This window comes from Sinocyclocheilus rhinocerous, unplaced genomic scaffold, assembly GCF_001515625.1.
Source record: "Sinocyclocheilus rhinocerous isolate Xijiao unplaced genomic scaffold, SAMN03320098_v1.1 scaffold241, whole genome shotgun sequence".
Taxonomy (NCBI): domain Eukaryota; kingdom Metazoa; phylum Chordata; class Actinopteri; order Cypriniformes; family Cyprinidae; genus Sinocyclocheilus; species Sinocyclocheilus rhinocerous.
This window is the reverse complement of record NW_015659312.1, coordinates 2511105-2525399: the sequence shown is the minus strand read 5'-3', so window position 1 is coordinate 2525399 and position 14295 is coordinate 2511105. Positions and strand designations below refer to the sequence as shown.

General features: G+C 36.2%; 1 protein-coding gene across 1 annotated transcript in view; it reads left to right on the top strand.

Annotated features, from left to right (window-relative positions):
* LOC107723540 (transmembrane protein 145-like) overlaps positions 1 to 13986 on the top strand; it is a 19673-nt gene extending 5687 nt beyond the window's left edge. Inside the window, exons 2-15 of the mRNA XM_016532223.1 lie at positions 764 to 838; positions 1761 to 1838; positions 2282 to 2368; positions 2755 to 2856; positions 6066 to 6150; positions 7382 to 7453; positions 7658 to 7726; positions 7965 to 8045; positions 8559 to 8637; positions 8890 to 8983; positions 9964 to 10136; positions 11063 to 11183; positions 11276 to 11461; positions 12635 to 13986. Coding sequence (XP_016387709.1) covers positions 764 to 838; positions 1761 to 1838; positions 2282 to 2368; positions 2755 to 2856; positions 6066 to 6150; positions 7382 to 7453; positions 7658 to 7726; positions 7965 to 8045; positions 8559 to 8637; positions 8890 to 8983; positions 9964 to 10136; positions 11063 to 11183; positions 11276 to 11461; positions 12635 to 12868 — 1536 coding nt within the window. The 3' untranslated portion in view covers positions 12869 to 13986. The remainder of the gene's footprint in view (positions 1 to 763; positions 839 to 1760; positions 1839 to 2281; positions 2369 to 2754; positions 2857 to 6065; positions 6151 to 7381; positions 7454 to 7657; positions 7727 to 7964; positions 8046 to 8558; positions 8638 to 8889; positions 8984 to 9963; positions 10137 to 11062; positions 11184 to 11275; positions 11462 to 12634) is intronic.
* The last annotated feature ends 309 nt before the right edge of the window (positions 13987 to 14295 follow it).

Here is a 14295-nt window from a genome sequence, read left to right as displayed (position 1 = left end):
TAATGCTCACCAGCATAGGTGTGTGTATTGTAGGAGCTAGACGACGTATGATACCGTGTGACCGCATAGTAGTGGTGTCCCAATTCTTAGGGGAATATTTTCAACCCTACCCCTTGACACTCTGTTTCAAGGGACAAGTGGAAGGGGAAGGGGAAGGGGTATAAAATAGAATTGGGATTGGGCCTTAGTGCCATTTTACACTTCACTGACTGCGTGTATCTGTCGGCCTAAGAGTGTTTGAGATGAGACCAGACTGAAGCCCTGAACACTGCAGGAACTTATTACCCATTCAACTGTTACAGTATAATGTGATATGAAGATTTTTAAACCGTTATCAGTTCATTATATCAGACTTATTGGAGATAAGTTTGGTTTTATTAATTTTTGTGGTGTAAAGCACAGGGCTTGGAAGCAGAAGATTGGGACTGGTTCAGTCCCAGCAAGTTCTAAGCCATCACTATTGTGTCATTGAGCAAGCTCCAGGGGAAATATGCTTCTAATAAATGTACTGTAAGGTGCTTTGTCTGCTAAATGATGTCATGTCTGGATGGTAAGGCCGTTCTGTGAAAGTTTCATGAGATTCGTGTTTGCTGCTAGCGTGGGTGCGGGTAGGGGTATGCTTGCTGCAGGACTCCAAATAAACAGCACATGAATGTCACTAGTAAAATCCCACAAGACTGTCCTCAGAGTGAAGGTTACCATCCAGACACAGCCGCTACATACCTATTTGATTCCTTTCTGTTACCTACCCTCTTCTCCACAGGACTGGGTTTTCCTCACAAGGTTTTGCTTCCTGACTGATTTTGGCCGATTGAACTTCAAGTTCCGATACCCCAAGGTAAGACTAAAGAATTTTTACTCAAGACCAGATTACTGATGTTCTACTAAATCTTTAATACATTCATGGATGCATAATATATCAGTACCACACTTATCAGTTTCATCAGTTATTGTTGGATTTATTTATTTATTTTTTATTATTGCCTATTACATGAAAATAATAATTGACATTGATTTGACTAGAATTATAATATTATGCATCTCTATATATCAGTATTTCTCCACATTACATCCATATAATATTTGCCTAAAATCTTAATTTGGTTTAGTTGTTTTCATTACAAATAAAAAATTTTTGGGTAACTCCTTATAATGTGTTATAAAATGGATGGTTCCGGTCCATGATTCTGATTGGCTGAGCCACGTTCGAAGCTGTTGTAAATTACTCTACAAATATACACCTTTGTTTACGTTTGTCTGTTGTTTGGCAACCACTTTGTTGCAACCACAACTGATTCTGAGGAACTACATTGTTTGGTGGAAGAATACTGTTTTTATTAATATCATTACACTTTATTTGCTCTGTTTTATTTTGTGAAACCTTACTACGTATATGGAATAACCGTTTTATAAAAGCAATAAGCCCCGTGAACTCCGCTTCGCGTCGTGCCTAACAACGCCCCTTAACTGTTATAAATTCACTGTAAACCATGGCTTCTTGGGGCTTATTGCTTTAATAAACAAAACAAGAACACTGTAAACAACAACAACCAAAAAAGTTTGACCATTAAATTATGTTGTCAGACTGTGCCTTTCTTCTTTCTTTATATGTCAGTCATTCTCTATATAGATCCAATACATCTTTTAAGTTTCTAGATGGCATAGACAGTTCAAGTATTAATCTCTCCCCCTCTCTCTATCTATCCATCTGTCTATCCTGTCTTTCTCTCCCTCCCTCTATGCCTGTTTTTCACTGAAAGTCCCGATGCTGTCAGAACATATTGCTCTACTTTGATGAAAGCTCTCAGTGGCCAGCTGTGTACAAGAGGCCGGACAAGGTGAGACACACACTGACAGACTTTGTGTTTGTGTGTGTGTGTGTGAAAATATTGAGTGTACTTACTGACAGACTGCATGTGTGCGCATGAACAAACAGAGAGTACGAGCATGAATGTGTGCGCTACGCATCAATAGAAAGTATGAGGATTAAAGAAGAAATGTCAGCAGTGTTCTGTGGATTAAAAGTCCAAATCCAGTCTCCAAAAAGACACGAGTGTCGGTGCATGTGCGTATTTCAATACAGCACATTTTCTCCCTCCCCGTGGCAGGATCTGCATTGCGGGACTCTATGAAAAAGTGCTTGTAGGAAGCCCCTGCTTTTCATCACACTACTCCAGTACTAATCTGCTACTTAGTACTTCAGCTTTTGTTATTGTTGTAGGGTGTTTTAAAATCCCATGGAGAGCATGTTTGTTAATGGATGGTTTATGTGGCTCTACAGGATTGCTACCTGAAAGAGTCAGTATTGAGGCCTGAAAATAACCAGGTCATCAACCTAACCACCCGCTACACCTGGTCTGGCTGTATGGTAAGAAAAAAGCTATTTATATATAGTCTGTGTGCTTGCGTGTATGTGTCCTTTAGGCTTGAAGTAGTATGGTTACAGTATAACAGTTAAATTGCTATTCTGCACCGCCAAAAATAATTGTTTTCAAACTGGTTTCCCAAACACATCCCCTGTCTGCCATTGGTTGAGCTCATTCAAACAAACATAATTAAACATGCTTCAGTATTTACATATTTTGATTAATGGCTCACTTGTGTCTCTGCATATTGAACTGGGATAGAACAAGGAAAGTAATTACACACATCAACAATAAATTATAACCATTCTCTGTTGAATCAGTGATAAACTATTACACAATGAAGAGTTGCTTCTCTTTATAATCATATGTTTTTGTGTGCATTTGTCAGGTGGAAGGCGAAGGTAATGAAGAGATGCTGAGTTGTGTAGGAGGTCGAAGTTTTCGTTCTGTCAGAGAGAGATGGTGGTACATTGCGCTCAGCAAGTGTGGGGTGAGTGGTGATACAGTAAACAATATACTAGGGACTAGGAATGTGCCTGAAGCAGACTACTGTATACAGGAAGGCATGATTAATGACAACAGAATGAATAACTAATTGCACCAAATTATACAGAATTACAAGGGCTGTTCCTCAGAAAAATCCTCTGTGTCCTGCAGATTCTTCAGTTTTCCAGCATCTTTTGCATATTTGAACCATTTCCAGCAGTGACTGTACGATTTTGAGATCCATCTTTTTACACTGAGGACAATTGAGGGACTCAAACACAACTATTAAAAAAGGTTCAAACATTCACTGATTCTACAGAAGGAAACACGATGCATTAAGAGCCTTTTGAACAGGATGTCCAAATTTTTCCTATTTTGTTGAAATATCTTTTTTTTCCATTTAGTACTGCCCTTCGGAAGCAACAGAAGATACTTGCATGTTTCCCGGAAGACAAATTAAGTACAATTTACCTTGATCTTCAAATTCAATTGCTACCTGAAAGAGTCAGTATTGAGGCCTGAAAATAACCAGGTCATCAACCTAACCACCCGCTACACCTGGTCTGGCTGTATGGTAAGAAAAAAGCTATTTATATATAGTCTGTGTGCTTGCGTGTATGTGTCCTTTAGGCTTGAAGTAGTATGGTTACAGTATAACAGTTAAATTGCTATTCTGCACCGCCAAAAATAATTGTTTTCAAACTGGTTTCCCAAACACATCCCCTGTCTGCCATTGGTTGAGCTCATTCAAACAAACATAATTAAACATGCTTCAGTATTTACATATTTTGATTAATGGCTCACTTGTGTCTCTGCATATTGAACTGGGATAGAACAAGGAAAGTAATTACACACATCAACAATAAATTATAACCATTCTCTGTTGAATCAGTGATAAACTATTACACAATGAAGAGTTGCTTCTCTTTATAATCATATGTTTGTGTCTGCATTTGTCAGGTGGAAGGCGAAGGTAATGAAGAGATGCTGAGTTGTGTAGGAGGTCGAAGTTTTCGTTCTGTCAGAGAGAGATGGTGGTACATTGCGCTCAGCAAGTGTGGGGTGAGTGGTGATACAGTAAACAATATACTAGGGACTAGGAATGTGCCTGAAGCAGACTACTGTATACAGGAAGGCATGATTAATGACAACAGAATGAATAACTAATTGCACCAAATTATACAGAATTACAAGGGTAAAACAAAAGTTTTAATGAACATTTCAAACAACATAATGGTTAGTCTGTGAAGCCTCTGATTAAAGTTGTATCTTGTGAATGAAAATAAGAATTGTGTGACATTCAAATTGGTTGCCCATGTTGCCCTCCGGAAGACAAATTAAGTACAATTTACCTTGATCTTCAAATTCAATGCTCTTAATGCATCGTGTTTCCTTTTGGAGCATCAGTGAATGTTTGAACCTTTTTTAATAGTTGTGTTTGAGTCCCTCAATTGTCCTCAGTGTGAAAAGATGGATCTCAAAATCGTACAGTCACTGCTGGAAAGGGTTCAAATATGCAAAAGATGACACAAACTTTTGAATGGGGTTATTTTTATAATTTCAGCTATTTGTTTTTTCTTGTGGACTAAATGTCAACATCTTTTATGTCAAATATCTTACTTAGGACAGTGCTAAATAAAAAATAACATGCATTTTGTATGATCTCTCTTACTTTGTTAAAATTATTCACATATTCACAGATTCTGCAAGGGGTTCCCAAACCTTCGCATGCCACTGTATGCTTTATATTTTAAAATGTTTATGTTAATGTTTTAAACATTCTGAACAGTGTTGTTATTGTTGACTAAAACTATTAAAAAGTGTTTTCATTGATTGAAATAAAGTAAAATATAAATATTAGATGAAAAACTTAAATGTTGCCTTGGCTAAGTAAAATAAAATAAATGTAAGTTGAAGTACTAAAATTACTAAAACTGAAATAATAATAAATAAAGCTAAATAGAAAGATAAAAACTAATAGAATTAACTAAAATTAAAACAGAAATTGAAAATCTAAAAATAAAAGCTAATTCAAAATATTGATAAATTCTATAATAGTAAAATAATATGATGAATTATACGTTTGCTAAATGGAAACTATAAATTGAATAGAATTACATAAAAAATGTGCTTTTTACTTTGTTTTGACATACTTCTGGTTGAAGCTCAACCACATTCAATTCCATTCGAATACAGATACAGAAACAGATCATTTTGACATGGCAACAGATAAGGAAAGATATACAGATAATGGTTTACATAGTCCCATGATACTAAAATATTTGCTTGAAAAGACATTCTATGATACATCTACAATATATGTTTTTTGACATGTTCCTACTTGATTATGACTAATAACTTTACTGTACAATCCAAATGCACTCAAGTTTGCGAACATGGAAACATGGCAAGTAATTATTTGACCTGATTGTAAGGAATGTCATTGAAGGGATGTTTTTTTAAGAAAAAGAGGCTCAGTTCTGGATTGGACCATCTTCAGGAGGCAGTGAGTGATTCTTGTTGTAGCTGCTTGAAGTGATGCACATGTAGTGTTGGAGAGGTACACGGTGTGAAAGGATTTTATCCAGATAAATAGGGGCAAAATGTAAAGGGATGTTTCATGGATGGAGGCAGACTGATGGATGTAATGTTAAATCCTGTTGGACTGAAGTAAAGCATCGTCTCTGAGCACAGTCCCTAATAGAGCTTCTCTGCGTCTGGTCACGATTTTTTTTTCTCCTCTATCTCATGCTTCCTTTCTCATTGGCCAGTCTTATACCTCTGTATCTCGTAACTTCTGTTACAGTCATTTGATTACTCACTTCAGCCTTTCATGCTCATTCTCTTTGTATGTCACGGTCTTTTCTCTGTCCCTCTCCAGCTCTATATCTTTGTCCTGCTCTCTCTCTTTCCTCTCCATCTCTGGCCACATTGATCTGGTGATAGGGCATGCTTCATGCACCTCACCTTTTTGGAGTGCGGGAGAGGGAATGTTTTTTTCCTGCCAAGTGAAATCAAAGTGTTTCTCTTTTTTTAAGCCGGGCCGAAATCCTCTCAACAGCTAGAAACTGCTGCTTTGAAGTCTTTTATAGCCCAAAGATCTGTTTGTGCACTCAGTGTTTATATGGTCTCTGAACCTCCCCACTCACTTTTTTTCTCTCTGTTTTCTCTCCTCCGAATTCCCTCTTTTTCTCTTTCGCCATGCAACAACAGGGAGATGGGCTGCAGCTGGAATATGAAATGACATTAACCAATGGACAGTCCTTCTGGACCCAGCATTTCTCTGCAGATGAGTTTGGTGAGACATGACTGAAAGTGGGAGGAATTTATTTTGTATGATGTGAAGGCATGACAAAATATATCCATTATATACTACCCTTCAAAAGTGTGGGGTCAGTACAATATTTCAATGTTTTTAAAAGAAGTCTTTTATGCTCACTAAGGATACAGTTATTGAAATAAAATACAGTAAAAACTCTAATATTGTGAAATATTATTACAATTAAAAATAACCGTTTAATATATTGTTTAATATGAATTACATTGTTTATATTGTTTAATATGATTAGGTGCTCAAGAAACATTTCTTATTATCACTGTTAAATAAACTGGTTAATATTTTTGTGAAAACCATGATACATTTTTTCCAGGATAAAAAAAATAAAATCATATACTCACCCTCAATGTTTTTCAAATCGATATAATTTTTTCTTCTTAAATGAAAGTGAATGGTGACTTGGGCCCGGGGTTTTGAAGCTCCAAAATGACAAAAAAAAACATCTTACAAATAGTCTACACAAATTTTGCACTATATTCCAAAGCTGTGTACCAAATGCTGTACACTGTACACTATGTGCTTATGCACTATGCACTGAACCGTGTAGTGTGTGAATTGTATAAGGTTATTTTGTCATTTATAACCAGAGTCTGATAGCCCCTCCCCCTCCGTTAATTAAAGCTGCTACAGTTGAGTACATGAAGTGTCCAACATTCCACACTTCATCTGATTATTTAAAGTGCACTTTTTCTTTTTGGAATTTTCAGTGTGTACACACTACTCGCACTATTTATACTACAAAACGGCATAGAATAATTCATAAGTATGCGAATTGGGACACACCTCAAGTCCTTAAAGTTATGCAACAGCTTTAGGTTAGAAACAGATAAAAGTTTCATTGCTGACTAAAAGTGTTGTGAAGATTTCATTGATTTGTCTTTTAGTTCTGCTAATAATTTTGCAATGTTCACTATTCTATTTAATATGTGAATTAAATAATAACAATAGTAATAATAATAATATATTTTGTCCCCTGGTTACCATTTACTGTAATGGAAAGTCATACTGTATGGAAAAGAACAGTGTGAACATTCAGCTAAATTTCACTTTCTGAGAAAGTTGTACAGCAGGGGGTTGGAACGAGAGCGAGTAAATGATGAGAATTCTTTGGTGAACAATTACTTCAAGACATTTATCATGCTTAGATTGTGACTGAATACTGTTCTTGTTTTCTTCTGTTTATGTGTTTCAGGCATCCTGGAGACAGACATCACGTTTTTGGTTATTTTCGCCCTTGTGTTTACACTGTCTTGTTATTTTGCTTGTGAGTTTCCATGTCCTTGAGGTATAAAAGACCTCAGATATGTTGGTCTCAGTAATGTGCAAGTCTTATTATTCAGTGTTAAATTAAAGGATATTTTTAGCCAGATAAACGAACATACAGATACTATGATTCTTCTTTTTTCTTAGTCTCTCTGCATTAGTAATTCATTTCCCCTGAATCTCTTCTTCTGTGTAATTCTTTAAGATAATTTAAAGGGAAGACAGCTACTCCATACGACCTATAAGATGTTTATGACTGCAGCTGGAGTGGAGGGTGAGTAAGGCCACTGCACACACTCATATAGATAAACACAAGCACACACTTTTTTATGACACTGGATGGATAACAATATCTCTTGTGTCATCCCTTCTTTCTTTCATCCTTATCTCCTCCCCACATTCAACTTCTTCCTCTGTGCTCTCACGGCTGCTACTGTGACTTATCTCTCTCTCTCTCTCTTCTCTCTTATCTCTGGCATCCTTTCTTTTACTTTCTGATTCCTTTCTCTCAGTCTTAAGCCTGCTTTTCTTTTGCATTTACTGGGGCCTTTATGCCAGAGATGGTGTTGGGAATGGCAGCCTCAAGATATTAGGTGAGAAAAACACTGTATGTAGAGGATAATATACAGTCAGATGCTCATTATCGCAAAAGAAACCCTGATTGGGTGGTCTTGTGTCATTCTGAAGGTTTATTTTATTGCAATTTATAATAACCAGCTGACTGTACATTATCTTGATTTTTTTTTTTACACAACTACTTAGCATGTAAATGCATGTATTGACATGAAATAATGATAAAGTTGAAATTATTATTTTTCTCTCCAATCCAATCTTTTTCTATAGACAAGTTACCTAACATTTAATTTCAATGTACACATCTTCCTCTATTTTAAGGAAAAGGGTTTTGTAAAAATATTTGATTGAACCACAAATATTGTATTATAAAATTGTGCTAAACAGTATTACAATACAGTATCTAAACATACTGGATTTTAGCGTCACACATTTGTGTGCTTGTGACTGGATTCATTCTTAAATGCTGATCTGATTCGCAACCTACTTGTGGTCACCTGTGTAACTCTCTGTGGCTGTCTTCCTCTCACCAGGGAAATCACTCTTTTCTGTGAGCTTCCTGATTTTCTTGCTCATGCTGATTCTCCTGGGGAAGGGATTCACAGTCACCAGGTAGGAGGCCTTACTTCTCGCATAATGTGGGTAATGACTTACAAGGCTAATCACTCTAATGTGACCCAGATGTCAAGACAAATCTGTATCCAAATTCAAGTGTGTACTGAATTCAAGGATGAGCTTACGTTTGATGCTGATGTTCTTTAGGTATGCAGGGGATCCAACATCTGACAAATGTCTTTTGACCCATGTTTTCAAAGAAGATGACATACAGTAGTGATAATGTTTCTCTCTTTTTTTGATTTCCAGGGCAAGAATAAGTCACAGTGGCTCTGTGAAACTATCAATTTATATGACAATATACACCATCACCTACATCATCCTCTTCATATATGAAGCAGAAGTAAGATCTTAACATTTTTCTTTTAAGCTAACAATAAGCTGAATATTCATAGTTTGGGGTCAATAAGGGTTTTTTTTTTTTCTGGAAATTAAATTAAATACTTTAAAATACTTTAAATACTTTAAAAAATGTATACTTTTCTGTAAGGGTGATTCTATTTCAAATAAATGCGTTTTTTTTTTTTTTTTTTAAATAAGAAATGTTTCTTGAGTACCAAATCAGCATATTAGAGTGATTTCTGAAGGATCATGTGATATATTAAGATAGAAAACAGTTGTAACATAATAAAAATCTTTATTTTTGTTTAAATAAATTAGTATTAAAAACTTATTTCAAAAACATTTTAAAAAGGTTACCGACCCCAAACTTTGTGCATTTCTGATGGTTTTGCTGGCAATTTACACTGTAAATTGAATTAACACAATATAAGTTATCCTTTGTTTAGTTTTTGAAAAACGTGTGGGAAAAATGTCAACTGTTTTATTGTAATTTAGTTTTTCATAAAACTTTTGAATATAATTTGCTACAATGAATTTAGCTGAAATGGTGACTCGTGATTGGAAAAACTCATCATGATTGAGCACTCTCAGCTGCAGTTTCTCATGCTGCACCTGAGAGCTACTCCACTCTATACATAATGTAAGGCTGCGAGATGAAGTTACTCAGCATGAGCATGTCGTGATGCTGTAGCGTGGTGTAATGGAACCCGGCAGATAGAGAGAGAGAAAGACAGGTATAGAGAATGACCCAGATAAGCTCTTGCGGTAGCATTTGAAGAGCTCCTGTTGCATCTTGTGTCAATGTCACCTTTTGCTCTAATGCAGCTTTAGATGTCTGGATTTGAGGAATGTTTCGCCAGTTTCCACTTATGCAGCCTAACAGATTGTGCCATGGTCGGTTTTAAAACCATCAGTCATACAGATGGGTTGCCAAGGGCGGTGATTTCCCTGTTCCCACTCCCACTGCGTGTGTGTTTGCAGTTCTTTGATCCAGGCGAGGTGCTGTATGCTTATGACAGCCCTGCAGGGTACGGTCTAATGGGTTTGCAGCTGCTTGCCTACGTATGGTTCTGCTACGCTGTGCTGGTGTCCCTCAAACACTACCCTGAAAAACAACCTTTCTACATCCCCTTCTTCACTGCGTATACTCTATGGTGAGTTTTGCCATAAGGTTAACATAAACCTATAGAATATAAAATAGTATATGTAGCTATGAACATACAAAACCAGAAGCTTACGTTATTATATTTTTCCATTGATTTAATTTATTTGATGAAAAAACATTAATGTGCAAGAGGGAACATAAATTGTTACAAGCCTACTGTTTTGATACAGTTTATCTGTTTCCACATGCAAGTGCGGTAAAAGCACTTTTACTCCCATTTCATTCAGCATGAAATGAAAAAATTTAAATTCACCCTATATGTTTTCTAAATGTGTGTTATTTATCTTATTGACTAATCTGTGTTTATTTATTTATTTATTTTTGGTACTTTTTTATTTAAAATGTTGTCAACTTCTTGTCAGATTTCTCCAATTATATAGTCCACTTAAACCAATCGAAACAACAATCGGAGAATAAAAAAAGTCCCTTTCCTACATTTTGTTCTTTTTCCGTAATCCATTTCACTTGGATACACGTCAAAATACGGAAACAAAATATGTGACGTTACTTTTGTTGCATCGCAACTTTAATAGTGCTCTAAATGCCACTTATTGTACAATATGCTTTCATCATACAAAATAGTCACATTTATTACAAATACAATATTTAGCTTTGGCAAGAACTTTTCTAGGTTAAAAATTTTGTTCAACACCTCACGTAAGGTGTCTGAGAGTAACACTCCTAATATCAAAGGCATGGGTTTGAATCATTGGAAACGTGAACTCAAAGAAAAACACTTTTTAAACTTTCCTCAAAAAAATGTATACATAGTCACATTTGTCTTTTCATGAGACTAGGCTGAAACTGTTTTCTCTGCTTTGACTCAACGCTCTCCAAAGCCTTTGTAAAGTTGTAAAGAAGATTGACAGTATAAAGCCTGTTCCTCTTTTTATCCATTACTTTTTTCACCCATAGGTTTTTTGCTGTGCCAGTTATGGCTCTGATTGCCAACTTTGGCATCTCTCGCTGGGCCAGGGAAAAGATTGTGAACGGCATCCAACTCGGCATCCATCTCTATGCCCATGTCGTCTTCCTGGTATGACTTTTTTGTTGCTGTTGTTTGTTACTTCATTTATTTAAGCAAGTAATATGATAAAACACCCTGCGTGACTAATCCTGTCATTCCAGGCCATCACGCGTCCGTCAGCAGCCAATAAGAACTTTCCCTACCACGTGCGCACGTCCCAGATAGGAATCCTTCTCTCCAGTCCTAAAGGCATGGGGGCAGAAAGCTTCCCTCATCATGCTTATGGGAATAGCTCCTTCCTGGGAGACTCTCAGCCAAACTTCACAGAGCTCTTCTCTATCCACACAGTGAGTATTAGATGTTATAGATGGGAATGAAAAAAAAAACTGATTTGAATATAAGTGAACTTATTTTGATGATAAAATAATCAGGCTGGGCAGCTTTTTAAATAAAGTTTCCAAAAAGTTTTTTTTGGGACAGCAATGCCATTGAAGAATCATTTTAAATGGTTTAAATGGTTAAAAGAACCATTTATGCTAAGTGTGTTGAACATTTAAAAAAAATCTAAAGAACCTTTTTCCACTATAAAAAAAACCTGTGCAATGGAAAGGCTCTTTGTGAAACAGACGCCAATAAAGAACCTTTATTTTTAAGGGATAGTTCACCCAAAAAACAAAAATGTGCTTAAAATGTACTCACCCTCAGGCCATCCAAGATTTGACATCCATTGGAATGGATTTGAAGAAATGTATAATCAAAATTTACATTAGATCACTTCCTCACCATTGGATCCACTGCATCAAAGTGAGAGTTCAAACAGCTGATAAAAACATCACAATAATCCACATAACTCCAGTCCACCAATTAACGTCTTGTTAAGCTGCATGTTTGTAATAAACAAACCAATCTTTAGGACATTTTTTACTTCAGACCGTTGCTTCTGGCTAAAATACGAGTCCAAAATGCACTATCCATAATATTGCTTTCTCAAGTGAAAAAGTTGTCTCATCTGAATCAAGAAATATGCTCATATTTACAAATGAAAACAGTCCAAAACTAAACAAATACAGTATGTCGGTGGATTTTGATGCAAGAGGATAACGGGGATGGACTTTTTCACTGGACAAGTGAAAACAAAATGTTATTTTGGCCGGAACAATTGGTTGAATGGAAAAATGCTTTAATAATGGATTTATTACAAACACGCAAAAAAAATTCTCACACAACGTTAATTGATGGACTGGAGTCGTTTCGATTACTTCTGGATTATTGTGATGTTTTTATCAGCTGTTTGGACTCTCATTCTGACGGCACCCATTCACTGCATAGGATCCGTTGGTGAGCAAGTGATGCAATTCTACAGTTCTCCAAATCAGTTCTCCAAAAAAAGAAACAAACTCCTCTAAATACGGAATGGCTTCATGGTGAGTACATTTTCATTTTTGGGTGAGCTGTTGTTTTAAGAGTGTACTTTCATATAGTGTTATTTCATATAGTCCATGTCATGTTTCCCTATTGAGGACCCTGTGAAGACGATAGACGAGACAGTGGCTCATAAGGGACAGGAAGTGCCAAGGAACAGCGAGCACAAGATCATCACCACAACAGCGGACCTGTCATCTACATTCGTCCCTCTTCCTCCTCCCATACCACCACGCAGCTCTGCACACTCTCCCCCTCCTCCTAGATTAACGTCCCACTTCACCGAGTATTTTAGTATGCAAGGGGCCACGGGAATGGGCTCCAAAGCCTAGAGCAGGCCATAGAGGAACGGGCCATGCGGAAACTACCTTCAAACATCTATGAGGTGAAAAAGAGTTCAATATTTCAATAGATTAGGTTAAGGCAAGCGTGAAAAAGTAAAGCCATTTTCAAAAAAGTTACTAAACATCCATATCTTTGAATTTGTAAAGAGAAATGCAAGCTGCAGAACGTCAAGAGAGAGTGGGGCATAACCTGGTCACACAGCTCCTAAAAAATAAGAAGCAATAAATAATTCAGTGAGATGAGTCACTGGAGAGAGATAATATACAAGCAGTGCAATAGTGACAGGAGACAATGGTGAATCTATAGTATAGATATTTCAAGCTTAATGTGACAGTAGGCTAGCGATGTACAGTAACAGTACAGTGAGCTCTTGACACTTTTTTAATGCTTTGTTTATTTCAAGTGGTGCTGTTAATATTTGTATTTCCATGCCATTTTAATGCAACAGAACCAAGTATTCATCTCCCTCACTAAATTTTTTTAACTGTTTTTTTGAGAATTTATGTACACATTTTGTCTGTAAAGTTGAGATAATTTAGGGTTTATATATTTTTATTCACATTGAATACAGCTAGAGACTTTGCAAACTGATGTTAAACTGCAAAGGCAAGTTGACTGTGGAACAACTAGTATTTGTAAACCATGCATGTCTGTGCTGTCTACATTCTGATGTATTCAATGTAATTTTGGGTGTGCCTAGTTTTCACAACTAGCAGTCTTAATTTTGTATGCAGTACACAGTTTACAGTTACAGTATGTAGAGAATATTTATGGCAAGCGGATGATGAATGATGACGTTCATCTTTATCCCAGTCTTTCTGTATTGTCCAGTCCGTGCAGGGGTGTGTGGAGTTCAAAAACTCTTTGAACAGTTCTGAGATCAGATTCAATTTCTGCAAACTTCGTTACACATTTGTATATTTAATAACACTCACAGCGGTCTTCAGTGGATATGGAGATTTTTATTCTGTGAGTAGATCTTTTATTCTGTCAGTGAGTAGAAAGTAGATTCATTCAGTCTGCTGGGATTATCATAAGGTTTGTTTACTTGAGTATGATGAAAATATAGCTCTACTCCTACAGAAACACTTTGTATTGACTGCATGGAGCACTTTACTGTTTTTAAACACTTCATTACCATCAGAGACCCTTGAAAATGCAAGCATAATGCAATACAGTGAAAGACAGATATACAGGTAAAATGTGAAGGTTTTATCTGTAAAATATCCATTATCACGGCTGTATTTTTTTTTTTTAACCAAACAACCAGTTGTGAGTCATGTTTGCGTTATATATCAACATATCCTATATAATCTCCATCTGAAATTGACCTGCTTTAAATGTAATCCTATAACTCTACATATTAATGACATATTTATATTAGTTTTTGTTGTTTAAAAAAAAAAAAAAACAA